This window comes from Siniperca chuatsi, linkage group LG10 (genome assembly GCF_020085105.1).
Source record: "Siniperca chuatsi isolate FFG_IHB_CAS linkage group LG10, ASM2008510v1, whole genome shotgun sequence".
NCBI lineage: Eukaryota > Metazoa > Chordata > Actinopteri > Centrarchiformes > Sinipercidae > Siniperca > Siniperca chuatsi.
The window spans coordinates 26,553,195-26,573,178 of NC_058051.1; the positions used below are offsets into that span (position 1 = coordinate 26,553,195).

At 41.1% G+C, this 19,984-nt stretch overlaps 1 protein-coding gene across 2 annotated transcripts; it reads left to right on the plus strand.

The window, feature by feature from the left end:
- Nucleotides 1-290: 290 nt before the first annotated feature.
- Nucleotides 291-18,759, plus strand: c1qtnf12 (C1q and TNF related 12). 2 transcript variants are annotated; one of them, XM_044210362.1, is made up of 8 exons: nucleotides 291-1,467; nucleotides 10,137-10,241; nucleotides 10,412-10,523; nucleotides 10,716-10,900; nucleotides 12,533-12,641; nucleotides 13,860-13,953; nucleotides 16,049-16,127; nucleotides 16,217-18,759. In XM_044210362.1, exons 1-8 carry the CDS (start codon nucleotides 1,306-1,308, stop codon nucleotides 16,313-16,315), a joined length of 945 nt encoding a protein of 314 aa, XP_044066297.1. In that variant the 5' UTR covers nucleotides 291-1,305; the 3' UTR covers nucleotides 16,316-18,759. The 2 variants fall into 2 exon arrangements, with proteins under 2 accessions (XP_044066297.1, XP_044066296.1); XM_044210361.1 differs by having other exon boundaries at nucleotides 296-1,485.
- Nucleotides 18,760-19,984: the final 1,225 nt, after the last annotated feature.

A 19,984-nucleotide genomic window follows, 5' to 3' on the forward strand; every position in this document is an offset into this window, starting at 1 on the left:
AGGGCTTTGGTGGAGTAGGCTAATATTGAGCCAAAATGACAGACACTCTCATACAGATACACAACGACTTTATACACACACACACACACACACACACACACACACAACGTGTCTGCCAAAGAACCTCTTCAGCTTGAGCATTTCATCTATGAGATAAAACAGAGCTGAATAAGCTAGTAAGGTTGCCAATAGAGGCAAGGGAGAAGAGAAACAGTGAGAGAGACAGGGAGTGGGAGTGGGAGAGGGGGAGAAAGAGAAGCGGGAGGGAGAAAGGGTGATGATAAAACTCCACTGTGAGCCCTCCTGTAAGCTCAGTCAGAGCAAAGGAGCAACTGAGACCAGAGGGACAGGGAGTGCAAAGGGACCTATACCACACAACAAATCACTGCTCTCTGACGTGAAACTTGCACGTGGCTTTGGACTTGATGACTTGTTGGGAGAGTTAGTAGGGAGCACCTGTGTTATGTCAGAGAGAAGCAGAAGAGCACACTGCTATCTGTGTAAAATTTTATGTTTTGTGATTGTGGTGAGGAACCAGTTTGTACTTTAAGGAGAAAAGAAGAAGACTGGGCACAGATCAAAACTGGACCTCATCCATCTCCTCTTGGGCTGCATCCCCGCGGGTGCATCGTGTGCGGACAGACAGATTGATTTGAACACTGAACTGCATCTTTTGATGAAAGCCCAACTTTTGTGGATCTTGCAGCTTTTCCAGCCACCACACAACTTCGCTGGAGACTGGATCCACTGCTCAGTGTGAGAAACAGCAGGAGAGAGTGGGGTGGGAAAAGAGAATATTGCCATCCATCTCTAGCCCCCACAGCCCACCCTCAGCTTTGGACGCCCCTCCTCTCTGCCTCTTCTTTTGCCCCCTGTACCCCCCCCCCCCTCCTCTACACCTCACTCCCCAACAGAGCAGAAAGCGTGAAAAATCTCACTAATGGGTTTATTTGCTGTCAGATCTGCGCCGATCTGTCATTCCCTTGGACCATTCTGCTTGACACATTTCATAGTTGAGTAAGCCTCCTGGCTTTCTGGCTAGAGTTAACAGTACCCCTGCAACGTTGTGCTGGCTGAGAGCTCATCAAGAGGGGAGCAGCGGCGGCAGCAGTCAGTCTGACAGTCTCTTGGACAGGGAGTCCCTGAAGCTGCATTCCTCTAGTCTCCTTCTCCCCGTTAGGACTTTGTGTTTGTGAGCCTTGTGGGCATCCTCAGCTTCTGTGTAATCACACGGCTGGTCTCCTCCACAGAAGATTCTGGTTGCTTCTGCAGGGATTCTGGTGCTGATTGAAAAACAGTGTGAAGATGTGGTGTGGGGCTGGTCCTCTGGCCGTGGTGGCTGCAGTGTTTTGGACTCAGTGTGTCCTTCTGGATGGGGTGGATGCCAAGAAGGAGAGAAAGAGGCCAAAGGAGGCCACCCCACAACACACAGAGACCTACAATGCTACTCTCTCCAACAGTGAAGAGGTCGGTGGAAGCATCAAGGTAGTGACTAAAACTCTCTAAATGTAAAAATTTAAACTTTTTTGGTATTTAAGCTTGTTATCAAGTTTATATAGACTGCCTATTATTTATGAACTATTTCCTTATGATGATATTTCATATAGAAAAACATGCAGATTAAAGTTTGAAGTCAACCTGCAGATATGTGAGATATGTGCAGATTTCTTGTCAGCACAGGCAGTATGCAGGGCATATAAATTGTGGCAACAGTAAGCGCCAGGACAGGACAGGTGTGCCCTGCTGGGTCAAGCTTCAGACAGTGAGACGGACCAAAATGTGTGAAACACTAAATGGATGACTTCCGGGGGTATGCCAGGAATGTGGACATTTAAAGGCTGATCAATACATCAATTAGTGCGCGCTGCGGGTATCTGCCACCAATTTTCCAGCCTATGTGAACGAATCAGGATGTAGTGATGTTTCATGTACCAGGCAGAAGGAGATAAGATATTTTATAAATACCTAGTCTCCATGGCAGGAAATTAAGTTATAAACAGAATAAAACATTTAGAGTTTCTATTTGCTGGAGAGAATTGTTACCATGACAACAAGTGAAAAAAATAGTCATCTGTAACTGAAGACCAACGTTGTTTTCATTAAAAACGTACTCCACCAGCAAAACTGCAATACAGTGGTACAATTCCATTTTCAGGAGCAACAGTTGGCCGCTTATTTATTGGTTTATTGCTGGTGCTGCATATTTGCGCGGGTTTCCAACAGGCTATTTGTTTTGCTTTCAGCCCACCCATTATGTTGGCATTCACATATAACTCTCACTGCCCTATATACCAGCCTTCAGCTCCTACCAGCAGCCAGTCTCTGGAATCCTAACCGTAACCTTCACCGCCTTTTTCCCCCTCTTGAAACCAAGCAGTGAGGTCTCCTTTGTATCTTTAAGAACACATTGTAGGTGGTTGTGGCCTGGTGGTGTTTATTTGACTTGGTTTGCCCTGTAAAAGCCGAGGCTATGAAGGATGACCTTGTGTCAACCCTCAAGCCCGCTGAAGATTGCACTCCACTGGGATTTCACTTCTCTGTCTCATCCCACAGGGAGCCGGGTGTCTTCACAAACACTATTTCCCCTGAGGTCCCCTATAGGGCCACTGCCATGATGTAACTCCTGGGAAAGTTAGGTGGGCAGATATTTAAAGACCTATGGCTATGTTGTTCCCAGCCCATTGATTCTGTCATTCACAGGCCTAGTCTGACTCCGCTGTGTCTGGGACATCCGATAGGGGCGGTGCGGCCCCGAAAACTGGGGCAGCATGCCGTGTAAGCCCCTCACAAAGCCCCATAGAAAGGGTCCTGAAAGAGAACACCTCGGTGAGGATTAGCCCCCTGTGCCTCCCTCTCTGACATTCTTTTCATCTCATCTCCCACAATCAGAGGGTAATGACATAATCACTCTTAAGACGCAGTGTTATGCCAGATAGTGTCTTTGCCAAACATTGTCACCTCTGATGAGAACCTGAGCTTTAAGCTTGACATCTGTGGAAGTGGATGCATTCAAGGTCGCATTTCTTGGTGCCACCCTATCCGGGTTTCTTTTCAAAAAAAAAAAAAAAAAAAAAAAAAAGCATGCCACACACCATGAAAAGTAGTTGCTTTTCTTGGGTAGTTTGTAAGTTTATCCTATTACACATCTGTTAGGTCCCAGAGAAAACAACATGTCCATTGGAGCTGTCTTGGCAAGAAATGCGTGTTCTCAAACAAGCCAAACATTTACACTCCACATTTACATGTTTTTCCCTTGTGCCCAGTGGAAACAGTGGAAACAGTTCTTATGATGGCATTCGCTTTCTATCTGACCAATCCCGTGTGTGGGCTGTTGGCAGTGTGCAGTCGTACACTGCATTCCTCGGGAGATTTTCCATTTGAAAGTGATCACAATAGTGAGGTGTGGAGTTATGCTGTGAGTGGAATTTTTTTAATGAGATGATAACTGAAGTACATTTCAAACAACTGTGATCTCTGTGAACCACTACGTTGCACAATTTTAGAGCAAAATGTCAAAAGTACATGTATGTAAGCCTTATTGCTCTCCACTCTAAAGATGAGAGGAATCTGTCATTGTTGAGAGCAGTGAGGGATCTGTGATGGCTGTAATTGAGGGAGTCAAGTCAAACATCACGCCTGGCGTGTTGAGTAATGGCTGGGTTTAGCCCGAGGCTAGGGTTTTTGTTTCCTCTCTCTCATCCCCAGTGATGATTAATGCAGCAGTGTGTGGGACCTTTTGGATCAACCTTCACATAAAAGACAAGTCCGAGTCCCACAGGAAACAGTGCCCCTGTGAGAGCACACAGCTTTCATATACTACTGATGGTGTGCACTACCTATAGTCTGTGTTGCATGATAGTGAACTCTGCCTTCAACATGTCAGACGACTAAAAAGGTTATTTAACATAAAAATGAAATAATGAAGCGAAAAATATATGAATAATAAACAATCTTTTGTCATTACATCTGATATCTGCAAGTAAAATAAACCACACAGTGTTGTGTTTTCACCACACAGACATAGAGGGACTGTTTTAATTGGATTTTGTTTCATTTATAACTTCAGATTGATGCCAGATTTATAGAAATCCCTTAATCTTGCCTGATTCTTATCATGTGCTGGTCATGTTCCTGAACCATTGATTTCAGAATTATTGCAACACTTAAACAACACACTGGTCAACTATGGCTTCAAGTAAAAACAACTATAGTGCTGATTAGTCTACAAAAACCAAAACGATACAATGATTACTATTATAGGAGTAGTATGACATTTTGGGAAATACACTTACTTTATTCACTTTCTTGCCAAATGTTAGATGAGAAACTCGATAACACTCTCTTATCTTGGTAAATATAAAGGTTCAGCCAGGAGATGGTTAGCTTAGCTTAGCATAAAGACTGGAAACAGGGGGAAACACCTAGGCTGGCTCTATCCAAAGGTAACAAAATCTGGGGGGTTTTATGCAGTAAATGTGTTGGATGGATTTTGTTACCTTCAGACAGAGGCAGGTTAGCTGTTTCCAGTTTTTATGCTAAGCTAAGCTAAACGTCTGCTGCTAGCTTCATATTTACCGCACAGACATGAGAGTGGTACCGATCTTCTCATCTAACTCTTGGCAAGAAAGCAAATAAGTATGTATTTCCCAAAATGTTACTCATTCCGTTCAATATAAATTTAATTGTTTTTTGGCACCCATCATATGTTCTTTTTACTTGATGTACAACAGTTTTGCAGTTTCAATTATTAACTTGTACCACTTTTCGTGTCACCACCTATCATATTTCTCCAACTACTTGTGAATTGTAACCCAACACGACAGGGGCAAATTAATTGCATAATAAAAGTAAGGCAAGAAAAATGAACCATTTACAGTATGCACTTATTTAACATAATGTAGAACCACAAATGAATCGTATAAAAGGAGGAGGATCTAATGACTTCTTACCTGAAATGTTCTGCCCACGGTCAAACCATGGGGCAAACCTGTGTACCTGAGATGGAAGTGGATCACTGCTGCTTTTCAACAGCTCATTTTACCTACCACAGGGAAAATGAGCACTCACTCCCATTTCAAAGCTATAATTCATACACAAAACAGATGTGACACAGCGCTCAAGCTTATATTGCTTTTTATATCAAGAGGAAGCCAAGATTGTCTCTGGTGATTTCTTAAGCATAAACACAAATTTATTCACTTTCTCCCACACATGATAAATGCATACACACCCTTGTTGGGACAACAGTGAGTTTAAAATCAGGCCACTTTATAAGAAGCATGTTCAACTATAGCATTATATAATAACTATGTTTCATTTACACTTCCAAATGGTGTTCCTTCAACATTTGTTGAACTAATAGCAGCATCCTCATAGTGTGATAGAGTAATTATGTTTTGCACATGGTGCTTGCCAATTGGGTAATAACACAGTAAGAAGAGAACAGAGTCAACATTGCATGCCTAACTGTATTTAGCTCTTCGCCAATAAATCCTCAAGGCAATCTGTTTCTGTGAAGTGCAGCGGTGGGGAACACAGGGCTGGATGCATGACGACTGGGATGCACGCAGGTTACCAGGATCCCCTCGTCCCACACAGCCTGGGGATCCCTGCCTCCCAGGGTGGGATCGGCCCAGCGTTAGGCCCGTCCACCCATGCATGGATGACTGCACAGGGAGCAGTACAGGGATGTAAAAACAAGGGATTATGGAAGGCTCTCCATCATCCTGTCCAACCTTAAACCTGCCTGTGCAACATTTTTTATCAGCGGCAAAAAGTTTCATGTCGTCTAGTGTGTATGAACAGGTAGAAAAACAGATAACAGAAAAGAAAACAAGATAAGTTCAACTGTACACATGGAAGAATTCAGGAGCTGCCTGCGATGGAGTAGAGTTTCACTATCTGGTTGCAGCCTCAGAGACATGTTTTAACAGTTGTGTTTGTGTTTTTGGTGGCATGCTGCCCCAGGGAAATATTTTCCTATTTTATTGCTTCAAATAAATTAAATCTAATTTTCCCCAAACTACATGACAAACACATTTAAAGCAGTATATGTAGAAGAATTATTCATGCAGACCCAAATCATTCTTTCCTGGGTAATAAAATCTCATAAGGCCTCTGTGAATGATCAACAATGATTACAACTGATTGACCAGTTGATCCAAAAACTCCTCTGTGCTGGAGATTAATAAAACACACTCTGTGTTAGTAACTGTTGGACAGAGCCAGGCTAGCTGTTTCCCCCTGTTTCTAGTCTTTCCGCTAAGCTAAGCTAGCCGGCTGCTGGTATCGATTTTCTCATCTATCTCTCTGCAAGAAAGCGAATAAGCATATTTCCCAAAATGTTGAACTATTTCTTTAAATCTAGCTCCCCCTCGCCCAGCCACAACATTAAAATGCTGTTTACACAATGATGCATCCGTGTTAACAATGTAATAATGTCATATATTTTATCGGTCAGAGCATGTACATTTACTTTTATACCTTAAATACATTTTGCTGATAATATGTACTTTTACTCATGTAAAACACTGAATGCTGGGCTTTTACTTGTAATGGAGTGTCTTTACATTGTTGTGTTGCTACTTTTACTTACTAGGATATGAATACTTCTTCCAAACCCTGGACACAATACATCCCATTCTTAAGATCTGAGCCGCTGTAAGGTGTCATGATTTAGAGCCCCGTCAATGAGGATAAACACTGTCTAGAAGATTTAAAGTTTCTCACCTTTAGACAGAAAACCTGACACATTCTCTCGGCCTGTGCTGGAAAGGCGTGCGCTCACACCTGCTGACAGATGACGCCACTCTAAGGCTCTCGCACATCAGCGATGATCAAAGCCAGGTCCCTGGTGTTCTTCATCAACTGTTAGACTGATACCTGGATCTACTCCATCCCCACTTTGTTCACGAGTTGTACGTGCTGATACAGAGCTATGCAACGGATCCATAGTTTACTTTATGCCACAGTCAATAGCGGCGAGTGAGAGATTGAACGCCTCTGACAGGTTTTTCTGTGTCATCAAGCAATATGGGTTTCATGTCTGCTTGTGTGGAGTCTTTGATGTTCTCAGTCGAGACAGAGACTCACCTGCATACAATGAATCAGGTTTTTTTTTGGGCAAGTTGTGTGAGCCATCCAAGCTGTCACTATACAGTGTATGTTATGCTCTGACAGTGCAGATGCTTAAAATAAAAACACTGTTTAATGGAAAGAGTTGAGCATTCCTTAAGCGGATGATTAAATTATTTATACGATGATTTGCTGTTATTTGTAGCTCAGAAATGAAGGTAATAATTACCTTGGTCATAGCCTTTCTTCCTTGAGCACAGAAAATCCTTGAGGGCAAGTTTTTAATGGCTTAATTGCAACGGTGTGTGTTAAAGAGGATAACAAGTTCAGAGTATGGCTGATTTCCTGGCAATGATATGCTGTCTTTTTTATTATTATGTAGGGAATGGCTAAGATGTGTAATTATAAGTCACATGTGTGGGCCAACTTGCACTGTTTAATATCTCTGGAAAAGCAAGACGATGATCTATGACACTGATATAAACACAAGAACAAATGTTAATCTTTGACTTTTTTTGGAATTAGCGTCCACTGGCTCTCATAATCGGGTGGATGTCTTTTATATCATACTGAGCTGTCTAAGAGTGTCTGAGGTGATGATTCACAGTTTTACAATCAATCTCAGTGGAAATATACTCAAATTGCCACAGGCAGGGAATACTACTACAACCCCAGCACCACCCCAACCCCCAGTCGGCAACATGTTAATATTTGTTCAAGCTTACACAACTGGTATGTTAAAGGAATAGTTTGACATATTGGAAAATGTCATGTCTGTATAAGGTAAATATGAAGCTACAGCCAGCAGCCGGTTAGCTTAGCTTAGCATAAAGACTAAAAGTGGTTGGTAGGCAGATTTCTCTTTGACAGAGCCAGGCTAGCTGTTTCCCCCTGTTTCCAGTGTTTATGCTAAGCTAACTGGCTGCCAGCCTTAGCTTCATGTTGAATGGACAGATATGAGTGGTATCGATCTTCTCATCTATCTCTTGGCAAGAAAGCAAATAAGCTATAAAGCAGCTTTTAACGCCATTTAGCAACTAAAGAGCCAGACATTTCTATCAGGAGTTGGTGGAGACGCAAACAGGAGCTAAAAGAGAGTGAATGTTGGACTTACATTCATCAGGTCTCCAGAAACACGACAAAATGAATGATAATGTTGCACCGTAACTGCTGGATGTGTAAATAAGCAACCAACAAGTTTGCCATGCTGTGTTCACAACTTGTTTCCGCTGTGCCCAAGTCACCAGAAGAAAAAAAAATTAGTTGTTGCAGGTTTAAGTATCTCCCAAAATGTCCAAACTAATCCTATAAAGCTTACAGAACTGGTATGTTAATGAATATGAAAAATTGACATGGCAAAGGAAAAACAGGCTCCCAGTCTTATGGAAACAGTATTGAATCGTGTAAAAGTATTCTTGTCTTGACCAAATCATTCTTGCTTTTATCTGTTTCCAAGCCTCAAAATCACAACAAAAACACAGAACGATCCAACATGCAAGCCGGCGCAGTGCCTGTTAAGTTGTTTATTTTGTCTGCTGTCAGAGAGAAGAGAAAGTCGCAGAGAAAGAGAGAGAGACTGCTGCAAATCCCAAATATAAAAAACTGTTTTTATTCCAGTATATTGAAAAGACAAACAAGGAGTTACTTTGTTGAGGTGGAACTAGAGGCAAATCTTTGACAGTGAAGAAAGGGGCATGTTGGTTTTGCAGATAAGTGATCCGTGTCCTGCTGCCAAACCTAAACAAATTCCATTTCAGGCAGCTCACCTCCATGGCTCGTCTTTATCTCCTCCTCTATCTCAACTGAGGGCACTTGACATTTGGGGAAGGGTTAGGGTAAGCTTTCTGTAATTGGAATTCATTCAGCATCACATTTTACCAAAATGAAAACACGCCAGTTGTAGCACTGTGCATCATAATGTCGCTTCCAGAGGTTTTCTTGGAGTGCGTTTCTTATCTCCCTAACCCAGATCCCAGTCTCCTGTACAGTAATTTATTATAAATGAATTATTTCAGATAAGAAGATCGAGCATACACGTGATTAAGAAACAGACTAACAATCTTAAATCATAACTCACCCTGGTGTACATGCTGTATATACATTTGTTATCTTGTTTATTAAATTTTCCATCATTACGTTACTCACATAAGCAGTACTAAGAAAAGAAAATACTAGTACGTCTTTTGGTGAGGGAGAAAGTGTTGGCCATTTTGACATGTTGTTACAAACTACAGTAATTGTGGTCTGCAATCCACAGAATCTACATCACACATACACGGGCAGACTCATTTTTCTCCAGAGTGCTCATGGAAATTTTCATGTGCTAAAAGAAAATCACTCGACAAGGTTTGTTTACATTCATCCAAGCCTATTGGGCAAATAAGAACTGACGTGGCACCTGAGTGAATTATATGGAATGAAAAAATAAGCACAAGGTGAACCTTTCGGAAGAAAATGGTGACTAAACTTAGATGGCAAATTGAAAAGCCTCTTCGAGTAATTGCAGTCGACTGGGCACGAGAGACAGAAAGAAAGAGGTTTCCCTGTGTGACCTTCCTTGGTGTCTGGCACCATTTAATTGTATCTTAGGGCAAGATTTTCCAGTGATGGTTTAAAGGAAGAAATAATGACTCATTTGATTTAGCTTCCTTTGCATTATACCCCATTTGGGCAAAATTATTTTTGAAATAAAATATATGATTAATCTGGTAAATAGCGCTTTTTTTAAAAAGCTGTAATTATTGAATGAGAACACAGTGTGGGGGCTTTAGAAAAAAGCCTGCATCTGTGAAAAATGTTCCCTGTTCCCTTTTCTATAGCAGGACTTGTATATACATTTCTTTTATCCTGTCTTATTTATTATTTTATGCAATTTGTAAAGTACTTTAAGCTGCCACTGTGTATGAAATGTGCTATATAAATAAATGACTTTACATTGTCGTCATTTCACCACATCAATATTGATTATACTGAAATTTTCCTTGATATCTTATATTTCATATTGGTTAATACTTATATTGGCATAATGATTCATGTGGGAAAATATCCTTTTTCTCCTGCAGAGTTCTGACAACCAGAGAGTGGATCCACTGGGATCATGGATGGACTTTGTCAAAAGACCTGTTGGCAACTTCCCTGGAAAATGTCGCAAACGCAAACGACCCCTGGTAAACCCAGTAGATACACTGTCTGTCTTGCAGTTTTTCAAGAAATGTTACTTGATGATTGGTACATTTTCTTATTTACTACAGTAACTGGTAAATAAGACAAACTTGCATTATGATTTTCAGATCAAGTTTGATGCATGACAATGTTTTATACATCTCTCCTCCACTAGCCAGGCCCACCTGGTCCTCCAGGTCCTCCTGGCCCACAGGGACCTCCTGGCTCCCCTGGGGCTGAAGTGACCCAGGAAGTTCTTCTCCAGGAGTTCAAAGAGATGATTAAAGGTAGAAACATGTTGATTTTCCAGCCCAGACACATTTCAGCTCCTCTTTAGGCTACAAGGTTGTTCATTCAGAGATAACCTACAGTTAAACATTTGGGTATGCACAATTTTATGTCCATTTTTGGTATTTCATCACATTATCATGAAAGAAATCGATGTTTGCACTGTAATGACCTGGATGTGTTTCTGTCAGAGGCTACAGAGAGGAGAGCAGCAGCATTGGACAGACAAACCAGCCCCAGCCAGCTACCTACAGCTCTCCTCACCCTGGAGGGGATGACCTCCTACCGGCGAATAGAGGAAGCTTTCCACTGCAAGCTCAAGGGACCTGTGGTGGTCGACAAGAAGACTCTGGTGGAGCTCCAGAACTTTCAGACAGTATGTTTGTTTGAAACCGAGTAAATGTTTATGAACTGGTTCAGCTTCGCTCCCTGTGCATGGCTGAAAAAGAAAGGTTTTGGCTAATCCTCCTCTGCATGGTTACACGCTTTGTTTCTGACCCATTTGCTTCTCTGTCTTAACTATGTTTGAAAGAGCGAGTGTTTGGTAATCATCGCTTAGTTTGCATGTGGGGGAATTATGAGAGGATCATCCCCTCAGTGGTAACTGGCACTGGCAAAGCATGCACTGCCACTCTGAGACTCAGACTGGCTCTTTGGTCAAAAATATCGACTTTTTCAGTTCTACACATCACTCTCTGGGCGGCATACAAAAGGCACTCTGTCTCTGACTTGGAATAAAGTGTGGAGAGGACAGAAATAGACACTGTTTGAAACAGCATGCTGTAGTGGAAGAACTATGCCCTGTTGGGATGGGCTGACAAGGCTGCAGGAGGGAGGTTTAAGCTTTGCTTAACTATTTAACATGCTAACACAGCACTATGTTAGAATAGATGTGTTACTATGGCTTTGGAAAGGATACTTTACATTTTTGCAGAGTCAAAAGTAAAGAAAAAGACAATGAAGGAGGACACAAGGATTAAAATGGGGTCAGAATCCAGGTCTTTAGGGGCCTTAAAGCCTGGTCACACCAAAAAGTGGAACAGTGAAATTCGTCCGCACGTCTTCAAAAAATATGTGGTTCTATAAGCTTGGTGACATAGTAACAACTCGCAGAGTTAGTTGGTAAACTGTAGCTGGGGAGCTAACCGCTAACACGCTAGCCAGCCAGCCCAGCCAGCGCTAGTCAGTCAGAATAGTTCTCCGAGGTTCTTTCTATTTCTATTTTCTCTGTACTGTGCCGTTCACTCCCACCCTGTCATTTTGTTCCCAGGATTGTACATCAGTTCATTCAATACAGAGTAACTGAAGAGAAAAAAAAGCTCTCCAAGCTAGCGAACCTGCTAATTGTCAGTTAGCAGGCTAGTTATCTTGGTCACTAACAGGAAGTAAGTTCACACAGTTTATTCAAAAGACGTATTTGTACCATAACTATCTCATAATTGTTTGTAAACCAGACCTCTTTTGTGGAAACTTTATACTCCGACAGAGGAGAGTTAAATTAAAGTGGATGGTGCGACACAGCCAATAAGCTACGATAGCTTCCTCCGTTTTGGACTCTCCAGCTCTCCATTCCCTCAACGGTTTGCTATTGATCAACGGAACAAAGGGTCCAAGTTAGGGTTGGGTATTGTTTAAATTTTATTGATTCCGATTCTGCTTATCGATTAAGGTTCTTATCAACTTTGTTAGCAATAATAAAGGGTTATCACGTTTAGGAACCGACAAGCAAATTTTTTTTATCAAGTACCCGGTTCTGGGCATCTAGTCCTAAGTTCACCAAACTCGACATGAAACTGATTGCAATGATTCCATTGAAATTAATTGATTTCTTTTGCTGTTTTAAATGCTGGTGTGAAGTGAAGTGCCCTCGAACAAGACACTGAATACCTACCTACTGTTCTGTAGCTGACCCTTTGTTTTGAGCTACCAGTGGAGGGGTGTAAGGGGGGACCAATGCATTATTGCTCTAAAATTTAAAGATATTAATACAATTTTTCTGTGCTTTCAGCCACCAGCTAAAGGAGCCTTCCTCAGAGGGTCGGGAATGGACCAGTCTACCGGAAGATTCACAGCTCCCATCACTGGGATCTACCAGTTCTCTGCTAATGTCCACATTGGTAAATCACAGTAACTGGGGTATAACAGTACATATACCAAGGCCATAAGAGTCTAAAACAGTCAAGGAACAGTCCTGAGCCCCGCCCCTCTTATTTACTGTTGCTGCGCCTGTCAAGCAATCTGTTCTCGTACAAGTTTACGATGATGATTTATCACTTGCAAATCTGAGTTGTTTTTGAAACAATGGATCCTTGATTTCAGACAGAGGCATACAAAAGCAGGCTTCTCATTTTTAGCAGACGATCATCGATTTTGCAAAATGACGACTGTTAGCTAGCAGATCAGCTGTAGCTAGCTAGCTAATTAAGCTAACTAGCTCCATGAGTTGATTGAAAATGCTGTCTCCGGCTGACTTTTTAATGTTTCCAGCTGACAGGTGACAATCATGTAGAAAGGGTCCTAATATGGACTTGATGGCTACATACATGATATTCTGTAGACTAAGGCTAAAGCTACATGTCCCAGGCAAAAAGTCAGCATCTTCACCAATTGATCATTCATGTAGAAGATATGGAAATAACAGCATTGTTCTTGTATTGCAGTGTAGAGCTACTAAGTCCTAGTAGAAGTAGTAGTAGTTAGAAGTAGGATAAGGAAAAAGGAAATGTAAGACTGTTACTTAGTTCTAATATAACCCTGTTTGGTTAACTTATATACTTATTCATATTTTCAAACAGTATGTTTTCTCTTTTATTGTCACAAGAGAAAAGGCTTTTAGGATGAGGACTAACCGATGTGTTTTCTAAATGTATCGCTATCTCAGGTAACGTTGGCTGGGATTTGCTGGAGTATAAACTTCCCCAGATCCAATAAAGAGCAGGACAGAACCACTAACATTAGCCTAAACTCTGATCCATCCAGGATCGCCTTCCACGCAGTGGGGAAATACAACACAGTGGATATGCTAGTTATGAACAGGGCTTTTTTTCTTTTCAAACGGAAGCTGTCACCCGACAAACTAATGCAGTAGTAGCAGGTAAGGTTATTACTGTAGGAAGCAAGCTAGTTAGCGGGACATGCAATTGCAGCTTACGTTAGAGTAGATAAACACACAGTTTAATCCATTCCTTACACTTGACAGGCCTGCTGTGTGTTGTTAAAATTGCTAAGCTAGTATTGGACAATCAGTTGAGTTGTTTTAGCAGGCAGTCATGTCAAGGGGAATATATTTTTGTGAGGTATCTTCATGTGATTGTGAACATTTTGCCTCATTACAGATCACAACGAGGTGAAGAGGAGCAAGAGTCAGCTCAAGCCCAGGGATAATATTCGGGTGCTGATCTGCATCGAATCACTCTGCCACAGATACACGTAGGTATTCTGCCCGCACAAGTCTTATCCTGGTTTTGATCTCATTCAGGATATGAGGATTCAGGTTTACATGGAACATGAGAAACCTGGTTATTCATATCCCTATGTACACAATTCTAACAGTATCCAGGTTTCAATCTGTGTGCATTTTTGTCTTGACTCCTCAACATCTCAGCCAGTATGTTTCGCACCAACAGAGTGATCAGAAACCTGGATTAGGTGTTTACATGCCACAGTATTCTGGTTTCTATTGGAGTACTCCAGGTAGCATATCCAGGTTTCTCAAAACCGGAATAATGCCTTATCCAGGTTTCTGAAACCAGGATGTGATGTTTACATGTGTAACACATAACTGGGACATTTCAAAAATCCAATCATAAACAAAGTGCGCATTTAAACACACTCATTGTTAAACATGGAGAACTCATAACTTGAATCCAAATCAAATATACCCTACCTAACACTTTTTGTTACCTCAGTAGATCGTATCCATGTGGTTTTCATTTGTTATGGCTATAACACACGCTGGTTAGTTACACCACCTATCACCTATCACTCTTGTAAGTAATTAATCTGACTTCAACAACCACACTTCGCATTCTTGACATTCTTGTTTTGACAAATTGTTTACTTCCCAATTTAACAGGAATATTTTATAGGTGTTTAATGCTGCCTTAAGTTTCACCAGAATTTATGAGCTGTTAAAGGTGTTGTCTGTTACACTTTGTGTGGAACCAGTGTGGCATTTCCTGTATAAAAAAGCAGAGCAGGTCTTTAAAGGAAATGTCCTCTCACTTAGAGCCCTCGTCCCTGTCGCCTAACTAATCTTTATAGACTCACCTTTGACACTTCAGGCAGCCTGTTATATTCAGCGAAAATGCCCTTGTTTGGGATGTGTCTCTAATACAACGGGTCTACATGGCAAAGAATTACAAATCCAGTTGGGAAAGGTTCTGAGTTCTTTCCAGTATTTCAAAATGTCTATTTACATAAAGTCAGTGAAAACTGCTGAAATGAATTGCTCCCTAAAGTCTCTCCCGGACTGTGCAGAGCTCCACAGCCTCCCTTCTAGCTTGGTACAATGAGGGGAACGTATAAATAATATTATTATGATGGGTTACCTAACCCAAAAGAGTCCTTGGCTCTTGCTTTTTCGAGCCAAAGCCCCAGCCATTCTTGCCCTCCCACACATGAAAATGCAGAGAATGTGAAATGAGGCTCATTGTGATGGCAGTTGGAGTGAAGACAAACATGATTGATTTGCCATAAAAATGTAGCATTTTCCACTTAACAGGAGCCACTGCTCTCACTGTGTGGTTAAAGCCTGCTGCGATGTTACAAGCATCTATACAGACTCTGACTGAGAGCGTTGATTTGTTAAAGACAAAGTTTGACATTTTGGGAAATAAGCTTATTGTCTTTCTTGCTGCGACTTGTAACTGCGAAATGAGAAGACGACTGTCATATCTATACGGTAAATATGAAGCTGGCAGCAGACGGTTAGCTTGCTTAGTATAAAAACTGGAAACAGGGGGAAGCAGCTAGTGTGGCTCTGTCCAAAGGTAACCTACCAGCACCTCTAAAGCTCACTTACTAACACGTTGTATATTCTTAGAAAAACTATGTGCAAAAAAGACAATTCACCTTTTTAAGGATGGTTATGTGCCGAACTATTGAGAGCTTAAGTGAAACCAAAACTTCTGGGTTCTTTTCCAGAAATAAGAAAACCTCATTCAAAATCCCATTGACATTTGTAATAATGCGAATAACTAAAAATCTGTACTGGTACGCCGATTTTGTTACCTTTAGACAGAGACAGGCTAGCTGTTTCCCCGTTTCCTGTCTTTGTGCTAAGCTAATTTAACCGGCTGCTGGTGATAGCTTCATATTCGTACAGACATGAGGGTGGTATCGATCTTCTCATCAAACTCTCGGTACGAAAGCAAATAAGCGTTTTTATCAAAATGTCCAACTATCGTTTTAAAATAAGGCATTTTGGTTCACTTTAACAAGGTCTTAAAGAATGCAAATTTGACTTTGAATTGTTTAAAACACAACATTTATTCAGAAATGTCCTTTTTTAATATGATTGCAGCTCACTGGAGATGATTGTTGGATTAGAAAGTAACAGCAAGATCTTCACTGTCAGCGTGCAGGGGCTGCTGGAGCTACAGGTGAGCAGCACACTTTAGAGAAACACAAACATAAAATATCTGTATGTGTGCAATCTGTCTGCAACACTGTTGTATATTTTCCTCTGCAGGCCGGGCAGTACACCTCCATATTTGTGGATAATGCAGCAGGCGCTTCCATTACAATACAGAACGGTTCAGATTTTATGGGCATGCTGCTTGGTGTATAGCGTCACACACGAGCAGGGCATCGTCCAAGCCATCCACTGCTGCCGTTTTCTTTTTGTGTTTTTACAATGGACTGCTTATGAGCACTATCACACAGTACCAAACCACGTGGGAGGTTTGAAGGAAGGAAGTGAGGCTGACATTGACTTGACTGCTTGTCAGATGGTGTAAGGACAGTGTGAAGAACTCAAGGACTGCGTTTGTTTTTCACAGTGCACTGCCACTTCCCTGAGGAACTTGGATGCCTGTTGCTTCACCAATAAAATAACCTGAAAATAAAGCAGTGAATATGTCTGTTTCAGTATATTTTTCATGGTTGTTGAAGACCTTTGCGGTAAACCTAATATCAATGTTTGTAATGTTTTCTGGATTGGTGATGAAAGAGCTAGGGAACATGAAAAAGTACATTTGTGTGTTTAATGTATACTGACATTATTTTTTGTCTAACTGATCTATTATGTACACACAAACTATAGTTATTTTTTATCATGGATTAAATCTCACATTTATATATGTTATATGGTACATAGCCTGTGAGTACACTGGACAATGGAAACACACTCAAAAGACAGAATACGGCCTCACAAGATCTTGGAAATGTGATCTCCCACATATGTAATTACATGTTTTGTAACATAACTATTACTGCATTATTTAGCCATGCTAGCGGTGTGGCTCTGTTTGGCAACATCGGTCATTCAGTCCACAACTATTTGATGGATTGCCATGACATTTTGTACAGACATTTATGGTCCCAAGAGAATGAATCCTACTGACTTTGGTGATCCACTGACTTTTCATCTAGCCTTACCATGAGGCTGACATTTGAGGTTTTGAGTGAAATATCGCAACAACTATTGGATGGATTGCCATGAAATTTGGTACACACATTCATATCCCCCTCAGGAAGAATTGTAATGTTAGCATGCTAACACGCTAAACTAAGATGGTAAACATTATACCTGCTAAACATGTTAGCATTGTCATTGTGAGCATGTTAGCATGCTGATGTTAGCATTTAGTTAAAATAACCGTTGTGCCTAAGTGCAGCCTCATAGAGCCGCTAGTATAGCAGACTCTTATGGTGTATTCACATTAAAATGGAAAAACAAGGGTATTGCGCTGTGCGTTGGTCGCATAGACTGTATAAAACTTGGACGTAGTGTCCGTGACGTCACCCATAGGTTTCTGAAGAGCCTTTGTGAAGCTCAAAGTGGGCGGCTCCGGCCGTCGCCATCTTGGCAGATGGCCCAAAAATGGGCAAAGAGGTGGAGCTGAGGTGGGCCGAATGAAGCCTGTTTGCTAAACCACCTAACGGCTAGCCACCTGATAGGGCACCCGCCTGTCACTCAAACCGGCCTGCCCTTAATTATGCATAACTTTAAGCCTAATATAATTTAAACAGGTGAACTATAAAAAAATTCACCCCCGTCACAGTTGTCATGAAGGGGAAAATTAGCTACAGAGACCAAAACCGTTTTTTGTACCAGGCTGTAAACATGTTTATTTCTGCTGTAAAGTTAGGCATTTTAACATGTGGCTCTATGGGGATTGACTCACTTTTGGAGCCAGCCTCAAGTGGCACTTCCGCGCTGGCTTCATTTCTCGGCCACGGAGGTTACTGCTTGGTTGGTCGGCACGGTCTTTACCTATCCAGGACTACCAGTGGTGCTGTGTTAAATGGCACCACCTTAGCTACAATGCCATTGTCACTAGCAGTACATCGCTTCATTTCAGAGACTCAAACTGTGTTTTTGTAACAAACAGCCAAGTGAATATCTGTTTTGTCTGGTCTTGATATGAATTTCTTATTGTACAGTTCTGGAAATTCAGAGACACAAGTAATTAGTTTTCGTTCATCTTTCAGTTCAAGCTGTGGTCAACAGCGATTGGCTGCGACTACAAAGGTCACAGCTCAGGTCAAAGTTCAACAAATTTGAACTTTCACCCCTGCTCAGCTTGATGTACCCCCGACCATCACAAAGCCATTGCAACACACCACATACACTATAATGGAGGAGGTGCATGCAAAAGCTGTTTTTCCGCAACGTGAATAGTCCTTGTTGAATGTGTCAGACAAATCGGGATATATCTTTTGACTGTGAGAGAGCTGTAAGAGGGTGATTTTTGAGTAGCCTTAAGATTATTTTTTGTCTTTTTTTGTGTTATCATTTATCAGCTGTTTATTTTCACTGTATTTTATTCTTTTCTTGACATATAGATGTTTGTAATTTATCATAACTGATACACCAGTAACGTTGGAAAACATTGAAATCTGATATTGGTATTTATGTTTGAGGAAATGTATGAATCACGTGTGGATGTACACTCTCGAGGACTGTTGAAACCACAGATTATTGCAAGAATAAAATTATGTCTTTTTACAATTTTTTTATTATCCATATTACTATGCTGTAATTTGAAATTAAACTTTTTTTAAAATGTTGCCATTTGGTCTCTGCACATAACAATGATGGTAATAGTGGTGCTCATTCATTTAAACACTTATCACTTATCACACTTATCATCACTAGCTCGGGAGAGGGGAATAACCTATATCCAGTAGGCGATTTGTTCACCCGTGACCAGCGAACGACTCCCCCTCCCCGTATAGCTATATAGTTTAGAGAATATTAGAGACCCAAGACGAAACTGACAGAAGGCCGAGAAAAAGTCTACATTACAAATCTGTCTGCTACGTCGGCACCACGGACAGCACCATGGATTTATCGATACACAGTTAGGCTACTGATATTTCAGAGCCATGGCTGAAGCCATAGATTCTAACTTGCACAAACCTCAGTCAGATAAAGGATCAATGAGTCAGGCAGACTAGACTAACATATTCAACTAAACAACCCCTCTGCCCCTGCACTCTCTCTGCTACTAGGGGATGGAGAGGGGGCATGGCATTCCCCTCAAATTGCCTACTGCCTATATCTAAATTTCATTGAATTGCGGCTTCTTTCTTTTTCAGTATCGCTGATTTATTTATTAAATACATCCTCTGGAGTTCATCGAAACACAACATTTCTCTCTTTCTCATTTGAATTGTAAAATACCCAAAATACCTCAAATACCTTTGCAAACACTGGCAGACTGCCAAGTAAATTCATGACTGCAGTTACCTACCTGTAAAATATTACTAAAACATCTTAGTGTTAGAAATGAGACACTCTGCATGTCATTCAGGATCATGTGTCCAGGAAACTAAATCTAATGGATATTACCTTTCGTCTATGTATTTTATATTTCTCAAGTTTCCAGTTTAATTAAAACTGAATAGCTGTTGTCCATCACAACACACTGCAGTCCAGTAAATGAGACTTTATTGCTACTCTTATTATTAGAAAATCTTTAATATCACTATATTGTTTCTTGGGTGGTCTGACAAAGCACTAATAAAAAGGTCTTTATTGCACAAATGCTTGTCTAGCCAGTAAAATTAGCTTGTTAGCATCATTGCATGAATGCCTTATAACAGAGGCTTCTCATGGAAGCATTGCTGAGATGCCAAGTGTCACATACTGTACCCAAGGACCAACCACAAGAACGTTGCACCCATGTGCTATTTCAGCCACCTACTGTAGCACATATTTCAGACAGGAATGGGCTACTTGCTGAAAAGCACGCCCAAAATTTGGGAAAACAAACATTGCTTTTTTATTTTT